At 38.9% G+C, this 13337-nt stretch overlaps 1 protein-coding gene across 3 annotated transcripts in view; it reads left to right on the forward strand.

Annotated features, from left to right (window-relative positions):
* CTNNAL1 (catenin alpha like 1) overlaps positions 1 to 12906 on the forward strand; it is a 54502-nt gene extending 41596 nt beyond the window's left edge. For 2 of the 3 annotated variants that reach the window (XM_036330097.1, XM_036330096.1), the window contains 8 exons: positions 1492 to 1529; positions 4272 to 4322; positions 4422 to 4576; positions 7960 to 8008; positions 10793 to 10849; positions 10990 to 11103; positions 11735 to 11818; positions 11954 to 12906. In XM_036330097.1, coding sequence (XP_036185990.1) covers positions 1492 to 1529; positions 4272 to 4322; positions 4422 to 4576; positions 7960 to 8008; positions 10793 to 10849; positions 10990 to 11103; positions 11735 to 11818; positions 11954 to 12019 — 614 coding nt within the window. In that variant the 3' untranslated portion in view covers positions 12020 to 12906. Of the gene's footprint in view, positions 1 to 1491; positions 1530 to 4271; positions 4323 to 4421; positions 4577 to 7959; positions 8009 to 8350; positions 8632 to 10792; positions 10850 to 10989; positions 11104 to 11734; positions 11819 to 11953 lie in introns of those variants that run through there. The other variant, XM_036330098.1, reaches the window with a different exon arrangement.
* Positions 12907 to 13337: the final 431 nt, after the last annotated feature.

Consider the following 13337-nt stretch of genomic DNA (forward strand, 5'->3'; position numbering starts at 1 on the left):
CCTTCCTCTCTAAAAATCAGTAAAAAATATATTTTAAAAAATTGTAGGAGGCACAATAAAATTTTGAAAAGAAACAAGTGAAATTTATTTTAATACTATTTTTATTTAATCTGGCATACCCAAAATATTATTTCCATTTATAATCAATATTTAAAAATTATTGAGATCTTCATTTTTTTCTTTGTATTATTTTTTTTAATTTTATTGCTTAAAGTATTACAAAGGGTATTACATATGTGTCCATTTTTTCCCCCCCGCCCTAGACAGTCCCCTAGCCTTCCCCTATCCCCCAGTGTCTTATGTCCATTGGTTATGCTTATATGCATGCATACAAGTCCTTTGGTTGATCTCTTACCCCCCTACCTCCTGCCCCCCAACCTTCCCCGGCCTTCCCGCTGCAGTTTGACAATCTGTTTGAGGCAGCTCTGCCTCTGTATCTATTATTGTTCAAAAGTTTATAATGGTCTCTATTATCCATGAATGAGTGAGATCATGTGGTATTTTTCCTTCATTGTGTATTATTTCTTCAAAATCCAGTATGGATTTTACTTACAGCAACACATCTCAATACAGACTGGCCATATTTCAATTGATCAATAGTGTTATGTGGCTAGTGGAGTCCATATTGAACAGCACAGTTCTAAATGAAAATTTAAATACGTTATGAACAAGTTTGCCCTATTTGTGTAATAGTCATTCCATAAGGAAGGGTGTGATTTACTGTTTTTACATATTACAGTATTGCCTTTAATTATGTGGAACTATATGAAATTGCTGTTTTTTATTTCAAAGTTGTTGAGTATCAGCAATCTTATATGGTTTCACCTAATATATTATGGCTGAACACAATTTCCTTGAAACCAAGAAGAAATCACTGTTGAAATCTTACCTTGAATTTTTGTCCCAGATATAACAAACTAGCTTTAAAAAAAAAATCTGTCATTCATTGTAACCTGACTCTATACATGACCCAGAAGCCAGAAAAATGAAAGGGCAGGGATGAAGTGGGCGTTCCACATATCCTTTCCTTAGTAGTTGTGCTTCCTGCCACACGTCAGTTCCCAGCAAGTGTTGTTTGCGCTTTCTCATCTTCCTATCTGTGCCCGAGAGCTAGCTTCTTCCCTGACTGGGAGGACATGCGGTGGGGGTAGCTGTACATGGCTTGGTCTGGTGCTTGCGGAACAGGAGGCAAACACTGATAACTGGTCCTGCAGATCGGGGTCTCATTAAGGCCGGCTGCCGTGGAAGCGCTCACTGTGAGTGACATGGTGGCGGTGGAGGAGCTGGAGACGGCCACATAGGTACCTCACAGATACGACTGCTGACAGTCTCTGTGTTCACCATCAAGTTACATGTTTATTGCTCAATCTTATGTGATTAATAGACAAAATTTTAAAAATAATAGACTGACATTCCTGTTTATTTAATAATATTTTAAAATTAGATGTGAATAATGGAAAATTTGTTTTAAGTTATATATGTTGTTTGTAGGAGAGAAGTATGGCTACCTTTCACTTCCAAAGCCCATGGTAAGTAGTTTTGTGCATTTCAGAATGTTTTTTATTCAGAACTTAGTTACGCTCTTGCTACCTGTTGCTACCCAGCCCCCAATAATTGACATTAAAAAAAAGGGTATTAAATGTTGATTGTTCATAGTTGTTATTCTGAGTAAAATCTAGTTTCAGTTCATATTATGATTATTTGTGTTGGCTTTGGAGTTTGAGGGAATAGGTAACAGATTGCATGATTAATAAGAAGCTATAATCTGAAGTCAGAGGCCTATTTGTTCTTCATGTCTTTTATCTAATTCACATTGTCATGTTGGAATCATTTTCTACAGATGAGGGACTTTCTTAGTGTTTCCTACCTTGATGAGATTATGCCATGCTATTTATATTTAGAGACTTGAAATGTACAGCTTTACATAACTGAAGCTGATGTACCTGACTGCATTTCAAAGTAGTGTCCACTAGGTGGCAAGTTCGGTTGCATGATTAAAATGGTTTCTGTACCTTTTCAAGCAATTCGCTTCCTGTATCTTCATAAAATATTTTAATAATAATTTGTAAAAGTAAACCTAAAAATAATGAAAACAGGACTCATTTTAAAAGGAAACATGGAACATAAAATTCTAAATTAAATAAAACCTAAAAACCTGTAGGTATTCTTATCTTTTTAAAATGCTTTATTAATTGCTTTGTAGACTACTAGATTAAGAAGATACAGATGATGCAACTTTACAAGGAGGAGCCAAAGAGATCATTGGTCATCTCCGTTTATTTTCTAACGAACATAAGAGGCAGCTGGTGTGTGTGTGTGTGTGTGTGTGTGTGTGTGTGTGTGTGTGTGTGACCTTATAGTTTCCCTGTACTTAGTTTCTGTCCTTGAACTTCTCCCAATTCTTCTATAGCAAAGAGCATTAGAAAATCTCAAAAGGACTATATTAAATGGCAAATATAAACTATGGAGTAGAAAAAAGGGAAAAGTTGAGGAGGTTTGGCTCTACAGTAAAACTGGTGACACAGTAGCTGGCTAGAAGTAATAAGTCATGGTAATAATGAGGCTACAAAAAACGGAGAGGTACACCTATACCTCAGAGGTGTTGATGGTGACTGTTTCTTAAGTGGGCACATGAGTGTTTTGTTTTATTATAATTTATACTTTGTATACAGAGAGAGAGAGTCTATGTATATAAAAGGCTGATATGCAAAGTGTCCCCTTGGGAGGTCGACAGGGAGACCAGAGTTCGATTACTCGCTGTGACATGCGCTGATCACCAGGGTGCAGCGCAGAACAAAGGAAGGCCCTGTCTGGCAGCTAGAAGGCCCCGATTGGCCCTGATTGCTGGCTAGGCCTAGGGCCCTACCTATGCACGAATTTTGTGCACTGGGCCTCTAGTTCAGTGGTGCTCAACCTTCCTAATGCCACAACCCTTTAATACAGTTCCTCATGCTGTGGTGACCCCCAACCATAAAATTATTTTCATTGCTACTTCATAACTGTAATTTTGCTACTGTTATGAATCGTAATGTAAAAATCTGATATGCAGGATCTATTTTCATTGTTACAAATTGAACATAATTAAAGCATAGTGATTAATCACAAAAACAATATGTAATTATATATGTGTTTTCCGATGGTCTTAGGCGACCCCTGTGAAGGGGTCATTTGACCCCCCCCAAAGGGGTCACGACCCACAGGTTGAGAACCGCTGCTCTAGTTGTTTAAATAAATGTTTCCTTAAAAAAAAGTTTCCCTGCATTTCCTGGACCCTTTATGTCCATGAGTCTGGCTGTTCTGGAACTCCTGCCCCAACCATGGGAGCTCACAGCAGATCTCAGAGTGAGAGGGATGTCCAACCTGGGCTGCCATCGCTGAGAACTTCTGAACATATTTTTCAAAGGATCATTGGTATGGGTAATGCTTTCTATCCTTCTAGGCCAGTGGTCAGCAAACTGTGGCTGGCGAGCCACATGCGGCTCTGTGGCCCCTTGAGTGTGTGTGGCTCTTCCACAAAATACCACGTGCGGGCATGCATGTACAGTGCGATTGAAACTTCGTGGTCCATGCGCAGAAGTCGGTATTTTGTGGAAGAGCCACACTTAAGAGGCCAAAGAGCTGCATGTGGCTCTTGAGCCGCAGTTTGCCAACCACTGTTCTAGGCAATAGGCACCTGCAGGCAAGCCTGGTAACCTAACTAGTGGGGGAAATAGATTTTGAGTTCCAAATAGCTCACATAGAAACAGACTTGCTGTTTCAAATATAGGGGTGTGTCCAACATGTTGGTTCAAATATTAAACCCTAAATTCTGGATATAATCTTCCATACAAGCTGGGTGAAAGATTGGGAATCCGGATATCAGTGAAACAAAGGTGCTGAAATTTAGCCCTCAAAGGGCACATTGGGTAAAGGCGTTGAATTGCAGTCATAATATTAGGATCAGATGGACATCTACAGAGGGTGGCTAAATTTATTATATCATTTCAGAAGAATAATTATAATAACGACTCTGGGAAAATGCCAGAGTCCTTAGGTCCTTCTGAGACACTGCTACGTTTCTCTCGCCAGATTTCTACCTACCTACCTGTTCCAAGCTGAGCTCACATACTGGTAGAGTACTGGTAGAGTTCTTTGTTTTAACTTAACTTAATATACTTTAAGTATGTGCTGAAAATGTTTAGGTTACAACTTTATTACAGGTGTTTTATTATGCTTCCTAGTACTATTGTATTCCTTCACAGTGACCTTAATCTTTTATTTTAATGTCACAGAAGAATAATGCAAACCTGAAATCATTAAAGCCAGAGAAGTCTGACTCTGAGGTAAGACCTTTTTCTTTGTCATAATCTTACTTCTAATCTCCCTCTTATATCGGTAATAACAAAATTGTGTGATTAAAATATCTTCTCCATATTTTATAGGAGAAAGCCAAGATTGCAAAGCTTGGACTTAAGCTAGGATTACTCACCTCCGATGCCAACTGTGAGATCGAGAAGTGGGAGAATCAGGAGAATGAGATTGTTCGATATGGGCGGAACATGTCCAGGATGGCCTATTCTCTATATTTATTTACTAGGTAAACATATTTTGATCTTTTTAAATCAATTTAATATCTAGTGTAGAGAAAAAATGCCATGTGAAATCATTGGTAGGTCAAAGTCAGTTCAGTGTGCATGGTAAAAGCCTATATATGTCTTCTTGTTTTAAATAAGTGAATGCAACAAGAAGACATTCAATTAAGATTAGGTGTAGTAGAGACCCTCTTCTAGGTTTATATCCTATTCTTTTCATAATTTTGCATTTTACTTTTTTTATCCTATACATCAACCCAGCCAGCATCAGTAAGTTTAGAAAACATGCCTTTTAAATCGTTATACAAATGATTGAATGGACACGGATCAAAGAATAGAGCCATTAGGCCTACCACCTCAATAGAGTGCCAAATCTCTGTGAGTCACTGTTGGTTGTGTAGCACAGATTTTCAATAACTTTGCCATTATCTGACCTACATTCTTCATCTTGTTCACATCACAAGACTCTTGAGCAAATGCCTGTTGAAGTCAATGTTGATCACATTCCCAAATCTTCCATGATAATAATCTCCCTATATGGTAAAATAATGTATATGTATATATGATAGTAATACCATGTTGCTAAATATCAGTTATCTGCTCAATAATCTGTTCTAGAATTTTCTCATGGAATGACTTCAAACTTTTCACTGATTTTCTGAAATCTTATCTTTTTTATTTTTGAAAACCTGGAAAATACTTGATCTATCCAACATTATGGCCCCTCTTTTACTCATTTTGATTTTGAAAATATTGTCAGCAGTGGTTCACACCTGCACGTTGTTTCAGTATTCTGAAATGTAATCCATTTAGTCTGGAATCTTAAGCTCGATTAAAGTAGGTAGGATCTCTACTACTGTGCGGGCATTGGGGCTCAATAAATGGCACCCTTTCCCTACCCAGCTTCTGAACAAAACACAAAAATAAGCAAAAGACTAGGCAGATGGGGGGCAGTAACATTTATACCGGTAAAGCTGATATTGGACAATGTAATTTATATCCACAGGCAGGTAGGTTTTTAAAGATGATCGCTAGAATTAAGAAATCTTACTCCACAGAGACAGACTGTGTCTCTTAAGACCCCTGAAAGAACAGGAATCTCCCCAAGGTAGCTTTACTTTCAAGAGAAAAAGTAAAGAAAGAGCTACCATGTCCAATTTATTTCCAGAAAGTCTGAGAAGATAAATGGCCACCTCTTCAGTGGGATGGGGACGTGAGGGAGGGATGCGTACCAGTGGAAGGAATCTGAGGACTCAGCATTCATTAGGAAGAGCATTCATGTCCCTTTTGCGTGTGTCTTCTATTCCTTCAAGATAAACCATTCTCCTGGAGGGCGAAGGGAAAATGACAGTTGAGCTATTTTTTTCTGTGCTGAGCAGTCATTTGTTAACACCTTCCCATATTTTCCATTATTGGTGACCTTTCCTCTTTGGTGGTTTCCTTCCTTTGTTCTTAATTGTTTTAGCAAGCTTCTCCTGGGATTAAGTCTTTCCAGCACTATGACCTTCCTTAGTTCATATCTTTTAAAAATCTGATGAGTCAAGTCTACAAAAGAAAGTAAAATGGAACTCTTTTGTTTTCTCAACAAGAAAATGTGCCCAGATTAACTCTAATAACAAAGATCTTTACTTTTGGCTGGCATCATGCTAGTCATCTCATGGTGATAAAAATCAGGTCTTTTAAAAAAACTTTATTTTGACTGATAAAAACTGGAGAAATACATTACTAATGAATATAGTCTGACGTATAAAATCTGCCCTAATAAAAGTTTCATGAATAGATTTGTTCCTGTTTGTCATTCCCCTTTTATTTCTTGTTTCTTACTTCAGAATGTTTCAGGACGATATGGTCAGCATTTTTTTTTTGCTTCACAGTCAGAATAGTGGGTTTTGATAAAGGATGACACGCACCCCACAGAGATGGGAAGCATGGGGTACGGGGAGGGGGGGGGGGGCGGGCATTATGAGGGGTAGGGAAAACTCAAGTTCTGTGGAATGGGACTTGTTGCTAGAAGATGGTTATTGGACAGGAACACTGAATCTCAGGACAAGGAAATCCGTTTCTGTGATGGATAACTCCTCGTGCTGTTTGGGCAAGTCTTGGTAATAGAATTGTAAAACCTCGAGCTGGCTTAGTTTTCTACCAGCGTATTTAGAGGCCTGTTTTTTTCTCCAACAGTCTTTCCTGTTTTCCCTTAAGACTGTGGTTTACCAATCTCATCTAGTTGCTTCTTTCAGAGACTTATCTGTTGGACCTCACAGTATCCAGTTTTGTAGTTTTCCTGGGTAATTTTATAGCTCTTCCTCAGGCTATTGTTTAATGTTGTCCTAACAGTTTAAATAAATTTCTTAATAATTTATATATAATTAATATTTCTTAATAGTTTATATTTTTGCATTTTATAATTTTCAAAAATTTCAGCTTTACCAGTGCATTATACATTTTTTGTTGTTGTTGTTTTTAATCCTTACCGGAGGATATTTTTTCCATTGATTTTTTAGAGAGAATGGAAGGGGAAAATGAGGTGAAGGGAAATAAGGAAGGAAAGAGAGAGAGAGAAATATCAATGTGAGAGAGACACATCAATTGGTTGCCTCCTGCACTTCCCCCTACCGGAGCCTGGGATCAAACCTGCAACCCAGGTACATGCCCTTGACAGGGAATTGAGCCCGTGACCCTTTGTTGCCCGGGCTGACACTCTAACCACTTAGCACACTGACCATTGCAATGTGTTATAGTCTTTACAGTGGTTCCTGCTTCATAATTTCATTTGATTCTCACAACAGTTTGCCTGAGAACAGGAAAAATTTGCTCCTATGTCATAGTTGTTAGGAGGCAGAACTGGTTGCTACTAGACTTCAGATCTCCTGACTCATGCCTTTGAGTCCAGATTCATGCATTGTGTTGCTCTTTGTGGCGATTCACTGTTCATTTGTAGGGTCTAATTCTTCTTGGTGGTTTTCAATCTGATACTCCCTAACTTTCTGATGAGGGAGGTACACAAATATTATTATGATTATTTTACACACTCAGAACTGAAACTTAAATAACATACCTCATCAAAAACAACTGAACTCCTCCCTTAGTTGAAAGTGGAATGAGAAATGAGAAAAATAGTAAAAATAAAACTTTAATATAACTTGTGAGATTTAAATTTCTTTACATTGTAAAATTAAGATGTTTAATGTTTATTTAAAAATTTAAAAAGTGTCCAAGAAGTAATAATTAAAGTTGCTTTAAGAATAAAATCATAATATTATGAATCTATTCCACAGTCTTCAAAATTTGGGATCTCTCAATGTACAAAATGCTTTATAACTTTAATATTGCAAAACTAATTCCCAGGCAATAACTTTTTCTTACTTTCTTATTAATTCATTTCTTTCAGGGGAGAGGGGCCACTGAAAACTTCCCAGGATTTAATTCATCAATTAGAGGTAAGTTTTATTTCCATGTTTTGCTGCTACTTCAATTCTGGGCTAAATTCTCCTCTCTTAGGTAGATGCTTTAGACAAGCAGATGACAAGATTCATTCTTATCTTCCCGACTCTCCTGTCAGTCTGCTCGCCCCTCCAGAACCAAGAGCATTCTTGCATCTGTCACTTTAATCACCTGTATACCATTGTCTTTGGCATTCCCATGCTTCCACCCGGGCCTCTCAAGGGAAGGGAGGTGCAGCTTGAGAGGATGTTTGTCAGCTGAGTCAGAAGAATTGTAGAAATATTTCTCTGGATTTTTCTATACAGTTGACTATAAATGAGCTTTTTCTCTTGAAACAGTTGGAATAAATTCTAGATTCATTCCAAGTCATACCACAGCATAGTGGGTATTTCACTGCAGAAGATCCACTACTCGCCTTCTTCTTGTGTGAGCGCGTTCATGACACTGATGCCTGCTGAATTGCCTACAAACTGATGAACGTAAACTGTTCATCAAATATTTATGGAGTTTGTACCATGTGTCAGACCCTGGACACATGGGTTAGACCAGCCGTGGGCAAACTACGGCCCGCGGGCTGGATCCGGCCCGTTTGAAATGAATAAAACTAAAAAAAAAAAAAGACCGTACCCTTTATGTAATGATGTTTACTTTGAGTTTATATTAGTTCACACAAACACTCCATCCATGCTTTTGTTCTGGCCCTCCGGTCCAGTTTAAGAACCCATTGTGACCCTCGAGTCAAAAAGTTTGCCCACCCCTGGGTTAGACTCTATGGACAAAAGTGAACAAAACAAAGCCCCTGTTCCCATGGAGCTTACATTCTAATGGGAGGAGGTCGACAATAACGAGTATATAACGCCCATACGTAAGGACTTAGAGATGAAAGTGTGCAGGATAAGAACAGAGAGGGGATAGAGGGGCCATCAGAAAAGACCTCTCGAAGGAGATAACATCTTCATAGAGACATTGAGAAAGTGAGCTGGATGCTTACCTTGGGATTGACTATTTCAGGCAGACAGAATAAAGGCCCGGAGGTATGAAACTAGGCTGGGGAATCTGAGGAACAATAAGGAGGCAAGTGTAGATGCCATGGAGTAAGCCGGAAAGAAAGTGGTAACATCCGACATCTCTGTAGCCACTAAAGGACTTGTATGCATGCATATAAGCATAACCAATGGACATAAGACACTGGGGGATAGGGGAGGCTAGGGGACTGTCTAGGGTGGGGGGATAAAATGGACACATATGTAATACCCTTTGTAATACTTTAAGCAATAAATTAAATAAATAAATAAATAAAATAAAAAAAAAGAAAAGAAACTTTTTCCCCCCAAGTATGGAGGAAAACTCATTGGGGGTTTTGAGGAGAAGTAGCATGATCTGACTATATTTTAAAGCTTTTTTAGCTTGATCAAGAGGGAAAATGGTAGTGCTATTTGCTGAGATACGGGACACCAAGGGACTACACCAGATCTACAATGTGGAAATGGAGCATTATTTTGCTGAAGACTGATATCAGGGTAGTTCAGGAATGGAGAGAGGGGTTTGGAAGTCATCAGTTTTATGGTGGTTTTAAAACCATGACACACTATGAGACAGATGTGGATCTTGCCCTTAAGGGGTTTACAGGCTACAAGGGAAGAAGAGATATGTAAAATAGAAAGTATTCATGTAGAATGAGGAGGAATATATGAGTGAGTCAATCCATTGGGTTAGAAGCTCCGTATAAAACTCATTGGTTTTCCTTTTAAAGGGTAGGGAAGGATGCAAAGGATGATTTGACCTTGAGATCAGTTTATCTATGACAGCAAGGTGTTAAGGCTAATGGACAGGGGAGTGATGTTATCCCTAGAAGTATTGCCTCCTTCTTCATCTATGGTAATTTATGACCAAAACCTGTTTTTTAATTCACAAATCATTCTCAGATTGCCCTGTTCACTTCATTCTTACTGCTGTCACTTAAAGTTAAGTCTTCATTTTTTTACTCCCCTGGAATCTTTCACTTATACTGAATATTCTTATCAGTCCAAATCATTTGTCACTGTTTTTTTCCCATCATCCTGGGCCCCTACTGCAATGGTTCTCAACCTTCCTAATGCCGCGACCCTTTAATACAGTTCCTCATGTTGTGGTGACCCCCAATTTCATTGTTACAAATTGAACATAATTAAAGCATAATGATTAATCGCAAAAACAATATGTAATTATATATGTGTTTTCCGATGGTCTTATGCAACCCCTGTGAAAGGGTCGTTCGACCCCCCCACCCCGCCAAAGGGGTCGCGACCCACAGGTTGAGAACCGCTGCCCTACTGGGTTGTGAAATGTGTGGTGAATAGGCAAAACCAATCTGAATTGCTCCTCTCGAGTAGCTGGTTAAAGAACGTGTGTGGGTGACAAACAATCTTGCTTGGCTGGAAGTGGGGATGTTCTAAGCCTTTTTGGCTCATGTTCTAAAATCCGTCACCTTTTATAATTGGGGCTATTACAAGGTGAGCTTTGGATCCCTCCAGAAGCTCAGACACAGTTTGTATGGCTAAGCATCATAGGTCCATGGACCCTCAAGTACTTGGAGGCGTCCAGGTGTAGAGGAGCCTCCTTAGGGATGGATGCTGCCGCAGGTCGGGGAAGCCACCTTCTGAATACCATTAAAACCTTGCGTTTTCCTGGGCGCAACAGAAAATGTAGGTGCACCATGACAGGCCTTTTATGAGCATTTTTCCTTCCAACTATCCAGAAGACATACATCGAAAATAGTGATATTTCTTTCTTCCCACCAGGTTTTCGCTGAAGAGGGCTTAAAGGTTGCTTCAAGCGCACAAGCTTTCTCAAAACAGGTAACGCAGGCCCACCTGCCTGATGTTGGAGGTGATGTCATGAATGCCTACTTTGTGGTGTATTACTAAGGTGTAAAGGTATTTAAGACTGAAAGATAGAGTTTGCTGGAGTTGTTATAACTTCCCAAATTACATTTCAGCTGAAAGATGACGACAAGCTTATGCTTCTCCTGGAAATAAACAAGCTAATCCCTCTATGCCACCAGCTCCAGACAATAACGAAGACCCCTGTGCAGAATCAAGGGCTTCTAAAGGTAAAAGTGAGGGTGGGTTATCCGGGTAGGCACTTGAGACTTTGACACTTCTTTAGCAGATTAGCCTCCAGCCCCCTTTTCTTCAAATAAAGAGCTAATAACCACAGAAGAGCAATTTATTTCCATTTTTCTTGGCATGAATTCGAGTCACCTATTATCTGCAGTTATAAAAAACCCAGGAAGCAGTAGGTTCACCAAATAAATTGGCTTTTTGACAGGATTAATTCCATAGCATTAAGTCACTTCCCTTAAATCCTAATGTCAGCACATGCCTAAGGCACAGACTCCTGAGTAGGGACTCCATTCATAGGGAATTAATTGGAGTGCCACCAAGCAGGGTGCCGGAGGAATTGCAAAGTAGGGGGTTCACTGCCACTATTTTAAATGCTTAGAGGAGCCCCAAAACAGCCTAAAGTAGAACGGGTAGATTTTCCATCCATTCTTGGGGATTCATGAACTGGGCACGAGAACCAGCCACAATCCTTGCATCTGTGTCCTAGGGCCACAGGTTATCAAGAACCCTTAGAGTTCCATAATGGAGAAACGTTATCATTGAAAAGTAAATGGTGATGAAGTCTTCTGAAGTACCCCTTGCAAAGGAGTTTGATTTGCTCACCTTTTGTCACTATAGGTCGATAAATGTATTACAAAGACAAGATCCATGATGGCTATTTTGGTCCAGCTTCTCTCACTTTGCTTTAAACTACTGAAGAAGGTGAGATAGTTTTCTATCTTCCACTCACATTTTAAAAACAAGTTTAAAGGACGATGCAAAAGAAAATAGTTACTTAATTTTTATAAATTTTACTTTGAGAGTAAAGAAGAAATTAACTATGTTAACTCTTTGCAGCTTCAGATGGAAAACAACAGATGGGTCTCAGTCACGAATAAAGACTCTGTGGATGGTAAAACTTGAGAAGTTTTTGAGAGCAGATCTCGGGAACACCATATGGCAAAGCTGACATTTTTAAAAGCAAATGATCCTTTATATTTCTTGAAATTCAGTCATTTTATAAAGAAAGTAACATTGAAGTACTGCTTTATTTTCTGATCATGAAACCAATTGTGGCTTTTTGACAATTAAGTGCTGTGGTAGTTGCTAGAATTCTAATTGCAGTGTGATTTTAAAATGAGACATTGCCAGCAATATTCTTTAAAAGTCAAGCCAAATATCCCAGCTGTCTTAATGACGGTTTAATCCAAAGAAGCTACTTTGAATATGTGCTCACCTTTGGCATATTTTACCTTCCTGTTTTCCGGTTGTGATTTAAGCTTATCATCTAGAACACTAACTTAAGCAGGAAATACACAGTAGTCTGGTCGAAAGCAGTTTTTCTTAAGCCTGTGGACTCTCCTTTAATCCCTCTGTCCACCAAGTGTGAGTGGGCCTCTTGGCCACCCGCTGTCACAGATCATCCATGCGAGGAGCACACATTTGTTCTCTAACGAGCATTTCACAGGCCAAGGCCATCTGTTGTGATGCATATCCCTCCCCCACCCCCAAAGCTGGGTCATGGAGCTCACGCCATGGAATCCTGGAGGAACTCACCGGAGAAGGCTTTTAGTTCTAGTTGTAGCCGAACAGCCTGTCTGACCTGAACACTAGCTGGAATCCTAAACCTATTATGCTGGCTTAAAAAAAGTTTTTAAACTGTCTTCAGTAGTGACCGATGGAATGGAAGATGGAAGACAGAGAATGATAGAACTAAGAAGCTGTTTCAAATAAATTCTGAATCATACATTTTATATATGTGCCTTTGGAAAGTTCATTGTAAAACAAATAAACATCTTTATTCTTTTTAATTTCGGGGCTTAGAGCTTTTCTTGTTTTTGTGGGGTGGGATTTGATGGAAAGGTCTGGTTTATAGGCCCTGCCTACCTGATATAGTGCCATTAACTTTGGTTTGGACTTGTGATAGTGCTTGTATCCCAATGCTTTGAAACCTTAACAGGACATGTCAGTTGCCAATTGCCTATAGTTTTATAAGCTTATCTGATGACTCTTATCTGGGTTGGCCATCACAATAGTCACAAGATTCCAAAGACCCACAGTACCACCAATTAGGAAGTCAGTATTTTATTGAAGGAAACTTTAATTGTATGGGCCTCTTCTTTATAAAAATCATGAAGCGTGATTTTTATTCCCTGAAACCAAAATATTTTAAAATTACAATAGAAATAATGGTGAATGAGAGGTAGTTATATGTAAAATAGATATAATTTTTTTTTACTAT

The sequence above is a fragment of the Myotis myotis genome, unplaced genomic scaffold, assembly GCF_014108235.1.
Source record: "Myotis myotis isolate mMyoMyo1 unplaced genomic scaffold, mMyoMyo1.p scaffold_m19_p_12, whole genome shotgun sequence".
Taxonomy (NCBI): Eukaryota; Metazoa; Chordata; class Mammalia; order Chiroptera; family Vespertilionidae; genus Myotis; species Myotis myotis.